This window comes from Corvus hawaiiensis, unplaced genomic scaffold (genome assembly GCF_020740725.1).
Source record: "Corvus hawaiiensis isolate bCorHaw1 unplaced genomic scaffold, bCorHaw1.pri.cur scaffold_32_ctg1, whole genome shotgun sequence".
NCBI lineage: Eukaryota > Metazoa > Chordata > Aves > Passeriformes > Corvidae > Corvus > Corvus hawaiiensis.
Genome location: NW_025963366.1, coordinates 435,857 through 452,024, shown reverse-complemented (window position 1 = coordinate 452,024; position 16,168 = coordinate 435,857). Strand labels below are relative to the sequence as shown.

At 54.2% G+C, this 16,168-nt stretch overlaps 2 protein-coding genes across 2 annotated transcripts in view; one reads left to right on the top strand and one right to left on the bottom strand.

Moving 5' to 3' along the window:
• The window catches only part of LOC125320969 (zinc finger protein 208-like), a 430,705-nt gene that overhangs the window by 289,553 nt on the left and 124,984 nt on the right, over nucleotides 1-16,168 (top strand). The window lies entirely within an intron of this gene.
• Nucleotides 1-16,168, bottom strand: part of LOC125321009 (zinc finger protein 271-like) — an 80,898-nt gene that overhangs the window by 29,687 nt on the left and 35,043 nt on the right. The window contains exon 7 of the mRNA XM_048293444.1: nucleotides 9,237-9,748. Coding sequence (XP_048149401.1) covers nucleotides 9,237-9,748 — 512 coding nt within the window. The remainder of the gene's footprint in view (nucleotides 1-9,236; nucleotides 9,749-16,168) is intronic.

Below are 16,168 nucleotides of genomic sequence, written 5' to 3'. Positions count from 1 at the left end.
TCTGGGTCAGCCTGACGGGCATGGTTCTGGTGTGTGGAGCTGGCTCCCACAGGACACAGCGCTCAGACCCGCTCTGTGTCCCGCAGCTTGGGCATCTCAGGTGCTGCTCCACAGCTGCGGGGCCATTTCCCACTCTTTTTCCACCAAGGTTCCACCGCTGCTGCACTGAATCACAGAATCCCAGAATTACCCAGGTTGGAAAAGACCTGAGAGATCATCCAGTCCAACCTTTGACCCAACACCACCTTGACACCAGACCATGGCAGCGAGTGCCACATCCAGTCTTTCCTTAAATACCTCCAGGGACGGTGACTCCACCACCTCCCTGGGCAGCCCATTCCAATGCCCAATCACCCTTGCTGTGAAGAAACTCTTTCTAATCTCCAGCCTAAACCTCCTCTGCTGCAGCTCAAGGCTGTGTCCTCTTGTCCTGTCTGTGTTCCCTGGGAGAAGAGACCGAGCCCCACCTGGCTGCCCCCTCCTGTCAGGGAGTTGTAGAGAGTGAGAAGGTCCCCCCTGAGCCTCCTCTTCTCCAGGATAAACAACCCCAGCTCCCTCAGCTGCTGCTCACGGGACTTGCATTCCACCGCTGTTCCACTGTTGCTCCGTGGCTGCTGCTGCTGCTGCTGTTCCAGCGCAGCTGCAAAACCTCCCCTGGTGCTGCTCCCACTCCAGTGCTGCTCGTCTGTGACACTGCGGGGCCTCCTGGAACCGTGGGGACATTGTGACACCGCGGGGACACGTGGAAGCAAAGGAACCCTGTGCCACTCCAGGATCTTGTGGAATCCACAGGCCCTGGGGAGCTGTGGGGCCTCATGGAACCAAGGATCCATTGTGATCCCTGAGGGCCTCGTGGTTCCCAGGGATCCTTTGTGACACTGTGGGGCCTCATGGAACCAAAGAGACCCTGGGACAATGTGAGACCTGATGGCAGAAAGGGAGGAGCCTGTGACAATGTGGGGCCTCATGGAGCCAAGGCGACCCTGACATAATGTGGGACCTCACAGCAGAAAGGGGACTCTGTAACAATGTGGGGCCTCGTGGAACCAAGGACCATTGTGACACCACAAGGGCTCATGGCACCAGAGGGATCCTGTGACACCGTGCGACCTCGTGGCCCAAAGGAGAAACCTGTGACACTGTGGGGCCTCAGGGAATCAAGGGGTCTCTGAGACACAGTGGGGGCTCCTGGCTCTCAGTCTCTTCTGACACTTGTCTCCATCTACACAGAAGCCAAACAGGGCAGCCTGAGCCTCTGCATCCAGAATATTCCTGTCTCCATGGCAGGATGCTCCTGCTCCCAGTGGTGCTGTGTGTTCCCTCTGCTCCCTGGGGGAATTGCATCCTACAAGAGACACAGCGACCACTCCGGTAGCCGACACCACAGGGCAGGGCCTCCTTCTGGGTGGCAGCAGAGACATCTTTCACTCCATCAGAATGCTCAGAGCCCCGTCCAATGAGGTCTGGAATGTTTCCAGGGACGGGGCATCCAGCAGCTCGCTGGCAAATCTGTGCCAGTGGTTCACCACTCTCAGCATCAAGAATTTTTTTATCTCTGCTCTGAACCCACTCTCTTTCAGTTGAAAACAATCTCCCCTTGTCCCCTTGACAAAGGCCCTCCGGAAACATTTCTCCACATGTTTCCGAGGAGGTGCTTTGAAGTCTGAAAGGTCACACTGGGGTGTCCCCACAGCCTTTTCTGCTCCAGGCTGAACAGGTCCAACTGTCCCAGCCTGTCTCTGTCACAGAGCTGCTCCAGTCCCCCGAGCATCTTGGTGGCCTCCTCTGGAAGTGCTCCACGAGCTCCGAGTCTTTCCTGTGCTGAGGACCCTCTTGTCAATTGTTTTTACAGAAGACGCAGTCGCTAGGAGAGGGGAAACTCATCCTTCCTGAAATGCTGGCACAAGAGCAGGGACAGTTTCTGCAGGGCTGAGACACAGCCCCGAGGGAGGCAGGGACATTCCCATGGCATCCCTGCAGCTGGGGGCCAATCTGCCGGCACTGGGAGCCTCTGTGTGTGTCCAGCTCATTCTCCCACGGCCATTGGCACGTGGTCAGCGGCCGTCCAATGCCATCCCCCTGATTGGCACTGATCTCCAAGGCAGTCTGGAGCTCTCCTGGGCCAACGTTCTCTAATTAGGACCCTGTGGACACTTCCTCAATTCTTGTCCAAACCAATGTCAGCACACCAATGACGTCGCAGCACTTGTCCATGAGGTCAAGAATCCCCCATGGGGACACTCTGCTCTCTCCTCCGTGGGGCACAAAGCAGCAACACTCCCAAGGAAAATCTTCCCCCGTGGGCCCTGTGGCTCCTTGGGAAGTTCCAGAGCAAAGAGTCAAGGCAGGCGCCTGAAATGCTTTCCCAGCTGGCCCACAACACATCTCAAACGGATCCACAGTGTCCCTGGGAAAGACAGAAGCAGAACCCTTCACTAATGCCCTGGAACGTCCAACAGGAACCAAAGCCATGAACAGCTCTCAGGAACCACTTCTCAGTGGATTTTAACTTCTTGGAAGCCCAAGGAGTCTGAATGTCTTCCTGGTGCCTCGGGCCATGGGTAAACAGGGCTTATCAGAGATGCTGGCAGGGGACCATCATCCCTCCTCCTCACAGGACACCTCTCTTTGCCCAATTAGCTCTGAGTGACTGCCTGGGGACAAGCCCCTCTTTCTCCATGTCCCTTTGGATGGGCACTTCCTACTCAGGTCCAGCGCTGGCCTGGGCCCAGGGCCAGGGAACTGCAGAGACTCTCTGTGTGGACAAGGGCCTTTGGGGACCTGCAGCAAATTGCATCCAGGCACAGTGCTGGAGTTTGAGCCTTACTGGGGATGGGGTCCCTGGCACCCTGCATGTGGAGCAGCTGTGCAGAGCTGGAGCCAGGTGCTCTGTGTGGGCACGGTGGCTGTGGGTGGGACAGGGGGAGGGTCAGGGCAGGACATTTTCCCCTCTGAACTCTGCTCTGGGGCTGGAGGTGGAACTGTTTTGGGGCCTGTGAGGAAAGGGAATGGAGTGGTCTGGCTGTGGGAAGAAGCACACCTGAGCCATTTCCCAAGCCTCAGCCTTGTCTTGGGGTGATCAACATTGCCCAGTGCTTCCCAGTGTCTCCAGTGACTGCAGATCCCAATCAGCTGCCTACCCTTGACTCAAAGTCCTCCCACATTCCTGTTTTCCCTGATTCCAGGGTCCTGGAAGAGGGGTCAGTGCCCAGCCCTGTTTTCTCAAAGTGCCTGAGTGGGAATAGGGGCAACTGTGCTGGGACCCAAGAGAGTTTGGGATGGGCTCAGCTCTGGGGTGTCCCACAGGGAAAGCTCTGGGAGGGAAGGGGCAGCAGGAGATGGGGGATCTGGCTGTGGGGACTGCTGGAGGATGGATTGTGTGGGAGTGGGGGTTGTCCCCACTGGGGATCCATCTGCTTTCAGGTCTGCCATGCACAGACCACCCTGCATCAGGCAGTCCCAGGAAGCACAAGATGTCTGTCGGGCCCTGGGTAAACAGGGCTTAACAGAGATGCTGGCAGGGGTCCAACATCCCTCCTCCTCACAGGACACCTCTGTTTGCCCAGTTAGCTCCAAGTGGCTACCTGGGGACAAGTCCCACATGCCCATGTTCCTCGGGATGCGCACATCCTGCTCAGGGCCAGCACTGGCCTGGGCCCAGGGCCACGGAATTGACCGAGGTGCTCTGGGAGGGCCCAGTGGCTGCAGGTTGCACAGGATTATGGTCAGGCCAGGGCATATTCCCCTCTGGACACTGCTCTATTGCTGGAAATTGAACCAGTTTGGGATCTGCAGGGAAAGGGATATAGGGTGGTCTGGATGTGGGAATTGTCACACCTGAGCCGTTCCCCAAGGCTCAGCCTTGTCTGCAGCTGATCACCACCCCCCGGTGCTCCCCAGTGTCTCCAGCAACTGGAGATCCCAATCACTCACCTGATCACATGTCCCTTGTTTCTCTTGTTCTCCCACATGTTGGGGCTGGTGCTGGGCTCAGCTCTGGGCTGTCCCACAGGGAAAGCTCTGGGAGGGAAGGGGCAGCAGGAGATGGGGGATCTGGCTGTGGGGGCTGCAGGAGGATGGATTGTGGTGGAGTGGGCGCTGTTCTCACATTGGGATCCCGCTGCCTTTGGCTCCCTGCCCTGCAGGCTGAGAGTTGCCCCTGGCAGCTGGCAGATCCCCTGTCCTGGCAAAGACAGGGATGCAGGACGGCTCTGCAGGACAGCTCTGGGCATGCCTGGCTGCACCTCCACCTTCACACCCTGCAGCCATCCCTGGGAGAGGAGGCATTTGGGCTTTTCACAGGGAGAGGGCTGCATTGGAGGGGATCCTATGGATGTCACCCCAAGACAGGAGACCTCTCAACTCTCCTGACACAACATTTCTGGGTTTCATTTTCTGTCATCCCCTGATCTTATCTCTGCTTCCTGGAGATTTTCCTCCTGGACTTGTTTGCCTGGGCCTGATCTGTCCCTGCCACCACTCACAGACCCCAAATCTCTGTGCACTCTCCTTGACCCTGCAGGAACCTGCCTCATTGCAGGGCACTGGCTGGGGGCAGTTTCTGTTTGTGGGTTGGAAAAACAACAGGCCAAACTAAGACTGATCACTAAAAGTAAGACTTTCAGATGTCTCAGGGACTTGTCAAAATTCATAATACCTTTTATTGATATCCCCTCCCTGCCATTCTCCACTAGTAGGAAACTGAAAACAAAGTCTCAGGAAATGTCCTCATTTTTATCAAAATCCTTGGCTTGGAAATATTCTAGGACAGATCACAAACCCTCAGCATTGTCAGAGCTTCATGAGCATTTCACTCCCCCTGCACTCGAGATGTTCCGAGCTGTACTCACAGAATCTGTAGGCATTGGGATGTTCCAGCTTCAGGAGATCCCTCCAGGAGCTGCAGCTGCCTTGTCCTGCAGCCAGAGGCTTCCTGAGTCAAGAGCTGGCAATGATTCTGCTCCAGCAACTTCTCAGCACCTTTGCAGCCTTGGCTGAGTTTAAGCCCTGTGTGCCTCTGTGCTGTGCCCGGGCTGGCTGCAGGCAGTGGCCCAGCCCTGCTGGGCTGGGCCCAGGAGCTGCTCCTGGCCACAGCTGTCTCTCTGCAGCGCTGCCGCTTGCCAGGAGCCGCCTCTGTGCCAGGAGCCCGGCCCAGCTCAGCAGCACAGCCACAGCACAAGGACTCTGATGACCCTCTTGGGGCTTGGTGCTGAGGCCCTGAACATCAGTCCCTGAGAGGGAGCTGAAGCAATCTCTCAAGAATTCAAAGTCAATATCAATCTCCAGAGTTTCCTGAAGTTTTAATGGGTCCCACTGAGGAACACTGAGGATGAGAAAGTGTCCCCAGGTTCCAGTTAGAGCAGAACACTGGAGGCAGTGATGGCAGGTGGGGACAAGCAAAGGAAAGGTGTCTGTGCGGCTGAGGAAACCTGGATGTGTTCCATGACTCCAAAGGGCCATGGTCTGAGCCCCAGCCCCTGGCAAGGCAGATCCTGTCCCTCCCTCAGTGCGCAGGGCTCTTGCCGGGGCACTGGGATGTGGGGATGTGCAGTGCCAAGGGCAGCACCATGGGGTGGCCCCTGCCAGGCCGCTGAGCAGGGACAAGGAGGCACTGAGGCCCCAGGGCTGCAAGGGTCACTTGTCTCCTGCTGGCCTCAGGGCCAGGGCCAGCAGCCGTGGCCCAAGTGCTGCACAAGTTGGCTCTGTCAGGGCCTTGCAGCTGCTGCCCATCCCTCTGCCCTCTGCAGCCCAGGCTGTCCCACGCTGTCCCTGCCCTGCGCCTCTGTCCCTGCAGGCTGTCCTCTTCCCGCCAGCTGCCCCACCTTGCCGGCCCCTTCCTTTGCTGGCAGCTCTGCGTCCTGCCTGCCTCTGCCTGGGCACACAAAGCCTTGGGCTGCTCCAGACTCCTTCTGGGGGACGTGTTGCAGCACAGCACTTCCCTGGGAGGGAAAGACCTTTCTCCTGGTGTCCAGTCTGGAGCTGCCCAGCTGCCCTTGGTGCCATTATTTCTTTGTCAGGCTGTTTTATACAACGAAGAAAAGCTCCTCCATCTTTGAAACCTCCCTTCAAGCCCTCCCAGGCTACTTCTCTTCTGTCCTCAGTCTCCACAGAACTGAGCCCAGGGCCCTCAGCTTCCACCTGCTGGTTTTGTGTTGAGGCCTCCAAAGCCCATCTTGGGAGATTTTTGGGTTCTCTCTAAGGTCTTTGAAAATGGAAACATAGTGATCGAGGTCCAAGATAAATGGAGTGTTATTTTTTCCCAAACCTTGCAGTGACAGAACAAGGGGCAATAGCTTTAAACTGAATGAGGGGGAATTTAGATTTGATCTAAGGAGGGAATATTTGACAGTGAGAGTGGCACAGAACTGCAGCTGTGCAAGGCAGAGAACGATGCTCCATCCCAAAATTCTTCAAGGTCAGGAGGTTTGTGCCAACCCCTCCACTCCCCAAGGATGGAATTCCTGTTGTGGGGGTTCTCTGATGTGCTGCGTGACCTCACAAAGCTTCTGGCCAGAATGTCTGCTGGGGGCCAGCCAGGCTGCTGCAGTGGCAGTGACCTCACAGCCATCACCATTCCGGCCCTGTCCCCTGGGCGTGGCTCTCCCCTTTCCTCTCTCCTGGTCTTGTCTCTGCAGGGATGAGTGGTTTTGTGATGAACACCTTGTCCCCAAGATATTCCTGAGACCAATCATTTGTCAGTCAGGCCCATGTCACAGCAGTGACCTCATTTTCAACTCGCTCAACTCCTCATCTCTGCTGGAGCCCACATTGAGCAGCCAAAGCCAGCCCCTGCTCTGGCCTTTCCCTCTGCCCTGCCCCAGGGCCTGACAGAGCCAGGCGGCCGCAGGTGACCTTGAGGTTGTGCAGGGCTCAGGCACAGGGGCTGTGCCAGACTCAGTGCTGAGCTCACACTCTGTGGGGTGGAGTAGAGCCCAGCCAGAATCACCCCCTGAAGGAGCAGCTCTGCAGTGGTGGCCACTGGGCCGGCTTGGCCAGGGAGGCTTCTGGCCATGCCCTGCAAGGAGCTGCTGCTGCCAAGGTGCCTTTGGTGTCTCAGGCTCTCCCTGGCACAGCTCCCACTCCGGCACTCTGCCCTGAGGCCTTCAATGTCTTGGGCTGGCCTGGGGCTTCTCCTGCAGCAGGGTCTGCCCTGGTCATGGCACAGGAAAGGCAGTTCCTGCTGGAGCAGGAGGCTCTGCCTGGAATGGGCTCAAACAGCTCCAACAAGGCCCTGTTTGCAGAGCCCCCAGTGGGGAATGCAGAAGGGAGGTCCCGCTGCTTTTGGGGTGAAGAATGCAGAACCCAGCCTGACTCCTCCATTTCAAAGTTCAACATCCTCAGAGGGAGCTGCAGCTGTGGCAGAGCTGGTAAAATCCCTGGAGAAAGGGACAACCAACCAAGTGACGCCACTGAGAGCTTCTCCAGAGCTGTGGAGTTGGCACAGCCTGGGCACATCTGACTGACAGGGCAGCACGTCAGACTAGAAAAGCCCCGTCCCAAATTTTAATGGCAACGTCTTCTGACATTTCCCTTCTTGGGGGTGGTGGAGATCCCTCCCTGGAGTGGGGACACTCCTCAAGGTCACTGCTCAAGGCCGAGTCACAGACATTTGCCTACGGTCATTGATCTGGGTGAGTGACATCAATCTCTGCTTAAGGACTGGTTTTGCTTTAATACAAGTGCTTCAAAATTGCGTCCTAGAGCACTAGATTGTAATAGTTGTTACAGCTCCTATACTGTGCAGTAAATAATTCTGATTAAGATCTTTTTCTCTAATCATGAGGGTAATCAATTAGATCTGTATTTATATAAATAGATCTGATTTGCTATTACTCATCCCGTGGGACAATTTACATAAAGCTTCAATTCCACCTGTCTAATCCTTGCCAAAAAAACCATAAACCCTTGCCAAAATCTGGGGCTGGGATTGGATCCGGCCGTTCCCAGGCTCCCCTCACTGAAGGAGTTTAGAAAGCCTGGGGGTCCTGGAGGGATTTGGGGATCTATGGGGAGTGTTTGGGGGGCCCTGCTGCACCTCATAACCCAGTGGCAGCTTCTCTAATAAACTTTGCCTGAAACTCCCACTCTGCCCATGACAGGCACGCTGTGAGTGTCTGTGACATCCCGGCTCTAGGGCAGCCTGGGGACTCCTGGATGTCACCATGGAACCCCTGTGAGTGTCCGTCACCTCACGGTTCTTTAGGAGCACGGGGATTTCACCACTGGACTCCTGTCACTGACTGCGACATCCCGGCTCCTTGTCAGCATACAGACACGTCTGTTGTCACCATGGAGCCCCTGTGAGTATGTGTGAGCTCATGGCCCTTTGGAAGAAGACACCCTTTGCATTTCACATGAAGCCCCTGTGACCGGGTCTTTAGCAGCCCAGAGACCCCTGAGATGTTACTGTGGAGCCCCTGCGCTTGTCTGTGAGCTCTCAGCTTCTGAGCAGGCTGAAGACAACTGTGATGTCACCGTGGAGTCCCTGTGGCTGTGTGTGACTAATGCATCTTTAGGAGCCTAGAGACCCCTGGGATATCACCGTGGAGCCTCTGTCACTGCCAGTGACCTCGTGGCTCTTTAGCAGCCTGGAGACACTTGGAATGTCACCGTGGAGCCCTTGTGAGTACCTGTGACAGATCAATGCCCCAGCAACATGAAGTCCCCTGGGATGTCACCATGCAATGGCTTTGACTGCCTCTGAGCCCACGGCTTTTTATCATCCCAGGAAAAGCCTGGGATGTCACCACGGAACCCCTTTGACTGCTTGTGCCGTGGTTTAGGAATGATATTCCCCCATTTCATGCTCCTACTAAAACCGTGGCGCCTCTCACTCCCCTAATGCCTCCCATGGAAAGCACAAAAGACAAAGATCCTGGGCTGGGATAAGAACAATTTACTGGGAACAGCAATGAGATAAGGAACAAACAGGAAGGGCAACAATATTGATAACAGAAGGGATAAGACAAAGAAGTTACTTACAGGGAAAACTGCAACACCACCAACCCTGCCCCTGTGTTCACCCAGGTGCCTGTGGAAAACCAGAAAAAGGAGATCACCATCCAGGTGTCTTCCCAACGTGGATCACCAGGAATGTGGGTCACCAGCTCTCTTTGCAAAGTGGGTCCTCTGATGGAGGATGATGATGGGGCAGCAGACAAAGCTTTTCCTGTGGTTGGGGCGGTCCCAGGGCTTCCCTTACCGGTGGCTCTGCCGGTGATTAGTCAAGTAAGAACTCCGAGTGAAGCTCTTCCCACACTCAGGACACTTGTAGGGCCTCTCCCCAGTGTGGATGCGCTGATGGGGGACGAGGCTAGAGTTGCGGCAGAAGCCCTTCCCACAGTCGGGGCAGCGGAAGGGCCTCTCGTCTGTGTGAATCCGCTGATGCAGGAGGAGTTTGGAGCTGTCCCGACACCTCTTGCCACACTCGGGACACTCGTAGGGCTTCTCCCCGGTGTGGATCCTCTGGTGGTGAATCAGGGCCAAGCTCCTGCTGAACCTCTTCCCACATTCCCCACACTTGTAGGGCCGTTCCCCTGTGTGGGTCATCTGGTGGCGGATCAGGCTGGAGCTGACATTGAAGTCCTTCCCACATTCCAAGCACTTGTAGGGCCGTTCCCCGGTATGGATCCTCTCGTGGCGGATCAGGTGGGACCTCCAGCGGAAGCTCTTCCCACATTCACCACACTCATAGGGCTTCTCCCTGTCGTGAAGCTGCTCATGGACCACTAGGTCTGAGCTCTGGCTGGAGCTGCAGCTGCCATCCCGGCACAGGGTGGGTCTTTCCTCCTTGGAGCACCCTGGCCTGGGTTTGGAGCCCCTCTTTGTATGGCATCTTTGGGGCTTTTCCTTCCCGTTGCATTCTTGTGACATGGAGCCACTCAAAACGACCTCTTCCACAAGACTCTGTCGGGGGAATTTGCCCTTCCTGGTCTCCATCCTCAGCTCATTGTCTGGGGGAGGAAGAACAAAGAGAGGATGGGATTTGCTTCCATGTCAGAGGGAAGGGGAAGGAGATCCCCCAGTTCATCCTTGGCAGGATAGCGTCGGCAGCAGGGTTGTCCTGCAGCCAGGGGTGATGCTGGGCTGAGAGATGGAGCAGAAGAGAGGGGGAAAGGGGCAGTGACTTCTGCCTCACCTGTCTGGCTGTCCTGGGGCATCTTCCTCTTCCTCACAGCTTTCTCCTCCATCCGGCCAAGGTTTGGGAATGGGAACTCCTGCAATGGGGAAAAACAAGGTGTGAGTGCATTGGGTTGGGCGTTCCTCCTGCCCAAGTCCATCTCTAGAAGTCACCGGGCCTCTGGTGTCCATAAAAACCTCCAAAACACCAAGATTCAGTTCAAAAGAAGCCTCCTGCGAGTTCCCCCTCTCTGGTCCCTCTACTTTGAGCTTCTGGGGGCTCCCTCGTGTCCCTGCTGCTGGGGGTCCTGAATGTATTGGGTTTCCCCCACCTGCTTGGTCCCCACCCACCCCAGGCTGCCTGGCGTCCCTGGAATTCCAAGGCTCCCCCCACTTTGGTCTCCAAACTTGGAGATCCTTTGTGTCCCTCTTCTCTGGCATCCCCTCACTTAGGAATGCTGGGGGGCTTTGGGAGTCCTGGGGTCCCTTCTCCCCTTATTCTCGGCTTCAGGGTGCCAGGGCTTCAAGGCATCCCCCCTTTCCCACTTGAGGGTCCTGGCAATCCTTGAGGTCCCCCCTCTCTGAGGTCCCCACTTCAGGGTGCAGGCAATCACAGGGTTCACCCTCTCCACATTCCCTCTCCTCCAGATTGCCGGCGTTCCCCCAGTCCCGATATTGTTCCTCTCTGCTCTCCTCCCTCTGCGGGTCCCAAGGTGCCCCTGCTCTGGCTCTTCTGGGGGGTCCCACAACCCCCTGGCTCTGGGCTGAAAGCAGCAGTGCCTGACCCAGGAAGGCCAACTCTCACTGTGGGGTCGGGACCTGGCATCCCCCCGCTCACCTTGGGGGCTCTGCTGGCAGCAGCTACCAGGACTGCCAGAAAAACCCTTCCTGGGGACACCCCAGCATCCCCCAGAGGATCTTTTTGCCTCAGCTTTGGAGTCCTGCAAGCTCCAAACAGCCCCTCCCAAAAAACACTGTGCTGCTTTTAAGGGAAACTGGCAGGAGAAATGAACCCGCCTCAACCACCTCAAGAGAGAGTTCCGGTCAGGCTCACAATTCATTAAAGAGATTACAATAAACACAGCAATCAAGAGAAAACGGGTTTTAAGCCACAAAGACTGAGTACAACCTGGCACCGTGCTGGTCAGAGTGATGCTGGAGATCCTACCACGTGGTGGTCACAGTCTTGTCAAAAGTGCTGGTCCTGTGGAAGTTCTGCTCCTCCTCTGGATCCCTTGAGCAGCAGTGGTTTCCTAGTTCCCCCAAGCCAGGTTTTATATGCTCAGGTTCAGGTGGAAATGCTCAGTACCTCCCCCAGGTCAGGGAGGTTCACAATGGAATGATGTCACTCTCTGAGTCACAGGATATTTTGGGAGTCCTTGATTGTCTAAGTCCTTGCAGCTGCCCATTCTGCTGGTGGATAATGACCAATTAGCAGAGAAGTCCCCTCAGGCTGGGTGTGACTGCTGGTTGTTGTGGGTTTGTTTTTCTTTTCAGGAATTTTGTCCCATCTGAAAGGAAGAGGCAGTGAGGGCAGGGGGTTGCCCAGGAGACAATTAGGGGCAATTAGGAAGCAAAAGAAATGGCCACGCCTCCTCACATACCATGGTGATGGCTCAGCCAGAGAAACCAGAGTTTGGAAGTGGTGGCTGGGGAGTGAGCTCTCTGGCTGGGGGGTTGGTTCTCAGCAATGGCAGAGATCCCATGAGAGGTTGGGGGCAAATCGAGACTTTGCTGATGTGTGGGGTCTGGGCTCTGCCCCCTTTGCTCGGCAATCGGAGGCACAGCGGTCACCTGTGGTGCTCGCAGTGGGTGCCTGTCCTTACCAAGATGGGGCTGCACTGTGCCTTGCTCTTGGCGTCTGCCCCCTTGTTTTACTGCTTCTCCTGGCTGCCAACACCAACTGCTGCTCAATCAGATCTGCTGCCTTCACCACTTCTGCCAGCTGCCGGTGAGTGACGCTGAGGTCCAGTGCTGCCTGATCGGACCTGCCTGCCTTTGCTGTTTGCTGCCCGCTGCCGGGGTTGGTGCTGAGACACATTGCTGTCCCGTGAGGCTGCAAAAGGAGAGCTGTCCCCTGTGCCCTCTTGCCCCAGCTGCCACTGCCAGCTGGAGAGGCTGCTGCATGGAGTTACCGAGGAAGCTGCCGCTGCTGCATCGCGTGAGCAAGAATGCTGAGAAGCGTGGAAGAAAGCTGATTACACAGGATCTGAAAACAGGAAAGGCGTCCTGTTTGTCAGGCTGCAAGCCTTCAGAAAAGAATGACAAACTGTCAAGACAACAGATTTATTAGGGGACTGTAACTGGTTTTTGAGCGAGCAGCTAAAACAGTTTCTCACACTCAAAAGTATGAACGCTCTCTAACTTTACAATAAACCCGATTCACTTACACCTACCTTGTGTCTCTCGCATCCATACATCACAATACCCAACCCGTCATCCTTCATGCTCAAGTACAAGATGGCATCACAGGTACCTGCAGGTAAGTGCAGCCATTCCTTGAGGGTTGATCAAACTTTTAGGTCAAGGGCCTTGAGGAACCCTGCTTTCAGTTCTGAATGGTCAGCCAGGTAGGTCACTTGAGGGATGGTATATGTTTTTGGGCTATCCATTTTTTGATTCCTAGAGTTTGAAGAGGGACTTTACCAATTCACTGTAACCAGAATGTGAGTTTTGTAGATAGGATGCATTTTGCTACACCAATCCAAGGGTCAATCTGCAGGCCCAGATCTTTTTCAGAGTCACCGGGGCCGGTCGTGTTCAGGACTGTGCCGGTGATGGTCCAAGCAGTGCAGTTGTTGATGCTAGAAGAGTCCTTTGTTTGCTTGATGGAAAAGCCGTGGCACTCTTCCCCTTGTGTTTTGAGACCGGGGAGATTGCAGAAGGTCTCTAATATCTTGATGTTCTGCTTCATGTTTTCCCAGGAATCGCTCAATAAGACCAGATCGTCTGCAAATGCCATCGCTGTGACGCTGTTCATTCCCCAGTGGTACCCTCTGCCCCTCTCTTCCAGCTTGCAAAAGGCAACATTGGGTTGCCCTGTTTGACTCACACCTGGATCTGGATGTGGTCTCTCTGTGTTTTCTTTGTGGTGATATATGTACGGATGTTCTCATACATATTGCTCACCAAGCTGATGACATGAGGCTCCACTTCCCTTTGCTGCAGACCATGTAGGATGTGCTGGTGGCTGATGGTGTCAAAAGCCTTAGTGATGTCCACAAATACAACCCCCAGCGGTTTGTGATATTTTTTGGCAGACCGAATTACTGTTTGCAGGAGTTTCACATTTTCAGAGCATCCTGCCATTCTTATAAAGCCTCTTTGCCTTGGGTTGAGGGAGCATGCTTTAGTCGACCTTGCTGTTAATATTCTGGAGAACAGTCTTAACAGGATGGAGCCAATCATGATGGGTCTCCAGTTATTAATGTCTTGGAAATGTTCTGGTTTGGTTGACTTTGGTGTTAATACAGTCCTGCATCCCCTCACCATGTCCGAGATTTTACCTGATGTTAACCAAAGGTTGAATATCTCCATGGTCTGGGAAAACTCAGGGTCTGTCTTCTTGAGGTCCTTTAGGGTAATCCCGTCTGGACCAGGAGCTCAGCTTTTGCTCATCTCCTGCACACTCTTCTCAGTTTCTTTGGCTGTAATTAAGTCCCTGGAAGCGCTATTGTCAGCTTTCCCATTGAATTTGCAAGTTCCCAAGGCTCTTAAACTTTCCAGGTGTTTCCCATCTGTCTTTAAATGCCACACAAATTTCACTGGGTAGAATTTTGCAGGACAGGCATTCAATGTCATGCAGAGTAATCTTGGCTGATTTCCCCCAATCTAGATGGAATAGGTGCTGGAAGTGCACCTCTCCTGATTGCTCTCTTAGTCAGCCACTTCTGGCAAGGTCTTCAGGAGTTTTCTTCCTGGGTCCCTGCTTTGTTCTTATCTCGGGCTGCTGTTCTTATCTCGGGCTGATGTTCTTATCTGGCTTATCATATTGATGCATCTGAAGCAGCCCTGGGCTGACTCATTGACCAGTGATGTCATCTGCTGGCCATTAAGTACCTGCTTGAATGCCCATGGGAAGGAGTTGAGTTTCCCAGCTGAAAGACTTTGACTGAAAGTTCTCTGATAATGGGCCCGCAGCTGCCCCTCCCTCTGCTGGTTGATGTTCCCAGCTGTTCCTCCTCATTATCTGGCCAATGACTCATCCCAGCTGCTGTTCCCATGCCCACAGCTGGTTCCCTGGGCAGCAATCTCCTCTTATCACTCCTCTGCTTCCCTGTCTTGGACAGAATGTGTTTGGCAATGAGTTTACTGATGGTTTTGTTCCCCCAAAACTGAGCCTTCAACCTTATCAGCAGATGCTCTTCCTCCTTAGACCAACACCTTTTGTGGGCGAAACATGGATTTAAAAGAAACATAAAGAGTTTAGTTATAGGCTAGCTGTGTTGCAATTAGTTAGAAGAGGAAGGAATTTGGGCCCAGCTAGAGTTAATTAAAATGGTTAAGAGAGCTGGGCCTGAAACAGTTTTCAAGATGTTAGGAATTGCTTACGGAATAATTGCTGATCTGTCATTTGTATGTTTGCTTAGCTGTGCTTAGAATGAGGAACAGAAACATTGATAAGTTGGTCTGGGCAACAGGAACAATTACCAATTTCCTCCCTCTGTGGGAACCTATTCAAAAGTCACGCAAGAGGAAACTTAGAGATGTGGGTGGGGATGTTGCTGGCAGGTTGTTCTCCAGCTCAGGAGGCAATGTTTCCAATGTTCCTTCCCTCTCCTTGCTGCTTTTTCCCCCGTTGTTTAGTACAAAAAGTCTCGGGAGACAGCTGTCTTCTTCCACACTTGGTTGAGGTTTAAGATGTTCTTACACCTCCCATAGCCTGGGAAAACCCTCCCAAACCGTAGGAAAACGAACACACTCCTTAGTGTCAAACACACCCGATGTGTAAAACTCCAGTGTCAGCAGTTCAAATGCATTTTCTGCTAAGTTAGGGAGGCCAGATGGTAAATTTAGAGAGCACAGGTAGGCCTTGTTTTTACACAAGGAATCTAGATTAAAAGTTTTAGATGCCAGGTCCACCCAATCAAAATGGGAAGTTTGGGTGCCGGTCAATGCCTGGTACAGGCGTATCGATGGACACATTTTAGGGATCCGGATAGTTAAAGTGTCCAAAATTTTAGGAGAGGAGGAATAAGATCGGCAGTAGACCCCTCAATAAATTACCAAATCTTGCCAGGCACAAATCCATGGGCCAGAATTCGGGTAAAAAGCTGCACGGTCCTTACATAAAATTTGTTTAACAGTTTAGCAGGAGATTGTTGACTGGAGATTCCAATGATACCATGCCGGGGCAGAAGTCGGCTTCATTACACTTCAAAGGGCATACAGTGGTACCATGAGGAGGAGCGACCTTTGCAGCAGTGCCCACTTCGTAACAGGTATCTCCTCAGAAGATGGTAGTTACGCTGGCCGCTTACTCGCGCTTCATTGAATTTCTTCACTTTGACATTCAGAGCACTGGGCAGAAATCACATGGCGTCAACACCCGCCTCGGGCCTTCGCGATGCTTTGTTTTAATTAAACAGTCGGATTCCCCTGGTCCGCACCAGTTCTAAGCTGGCTGCTTGGCGCCGGCCGAGGCGGGGCGCCGGCCTGGAGACCCCATCCGGGGACCCTCTGCTGAGCAATTGGACCAGGTGGTGAAAACCATGTCCTGTCCCCCTCCAGTGGCATGAGGAGATGATGATCATCCCTGGAGGAATCACCTGATCCCCTGTGAGCCCTGGGCCTTTTTCCTCAAATGGCCAATAAACCTCTTCAGCAAATTTACACTCCGTGTCCAGGTCTCTGTGTCCGTGTGTGTTTTCCGAAGGAAATTCCCCCAAATCTCCAAGAAGTTGATCCCCGAGGTGTTGTCCTGGCCCCCTAACCATCTGCACATCCCATCACTGTCTCACTGTCACCTCCACACATCTCTGAGCTTGCTGGCACCTCCCAGGTTTGCTCTGAACTCCTCCCTCCTGCTCCCCACCACCAGGAATGACCA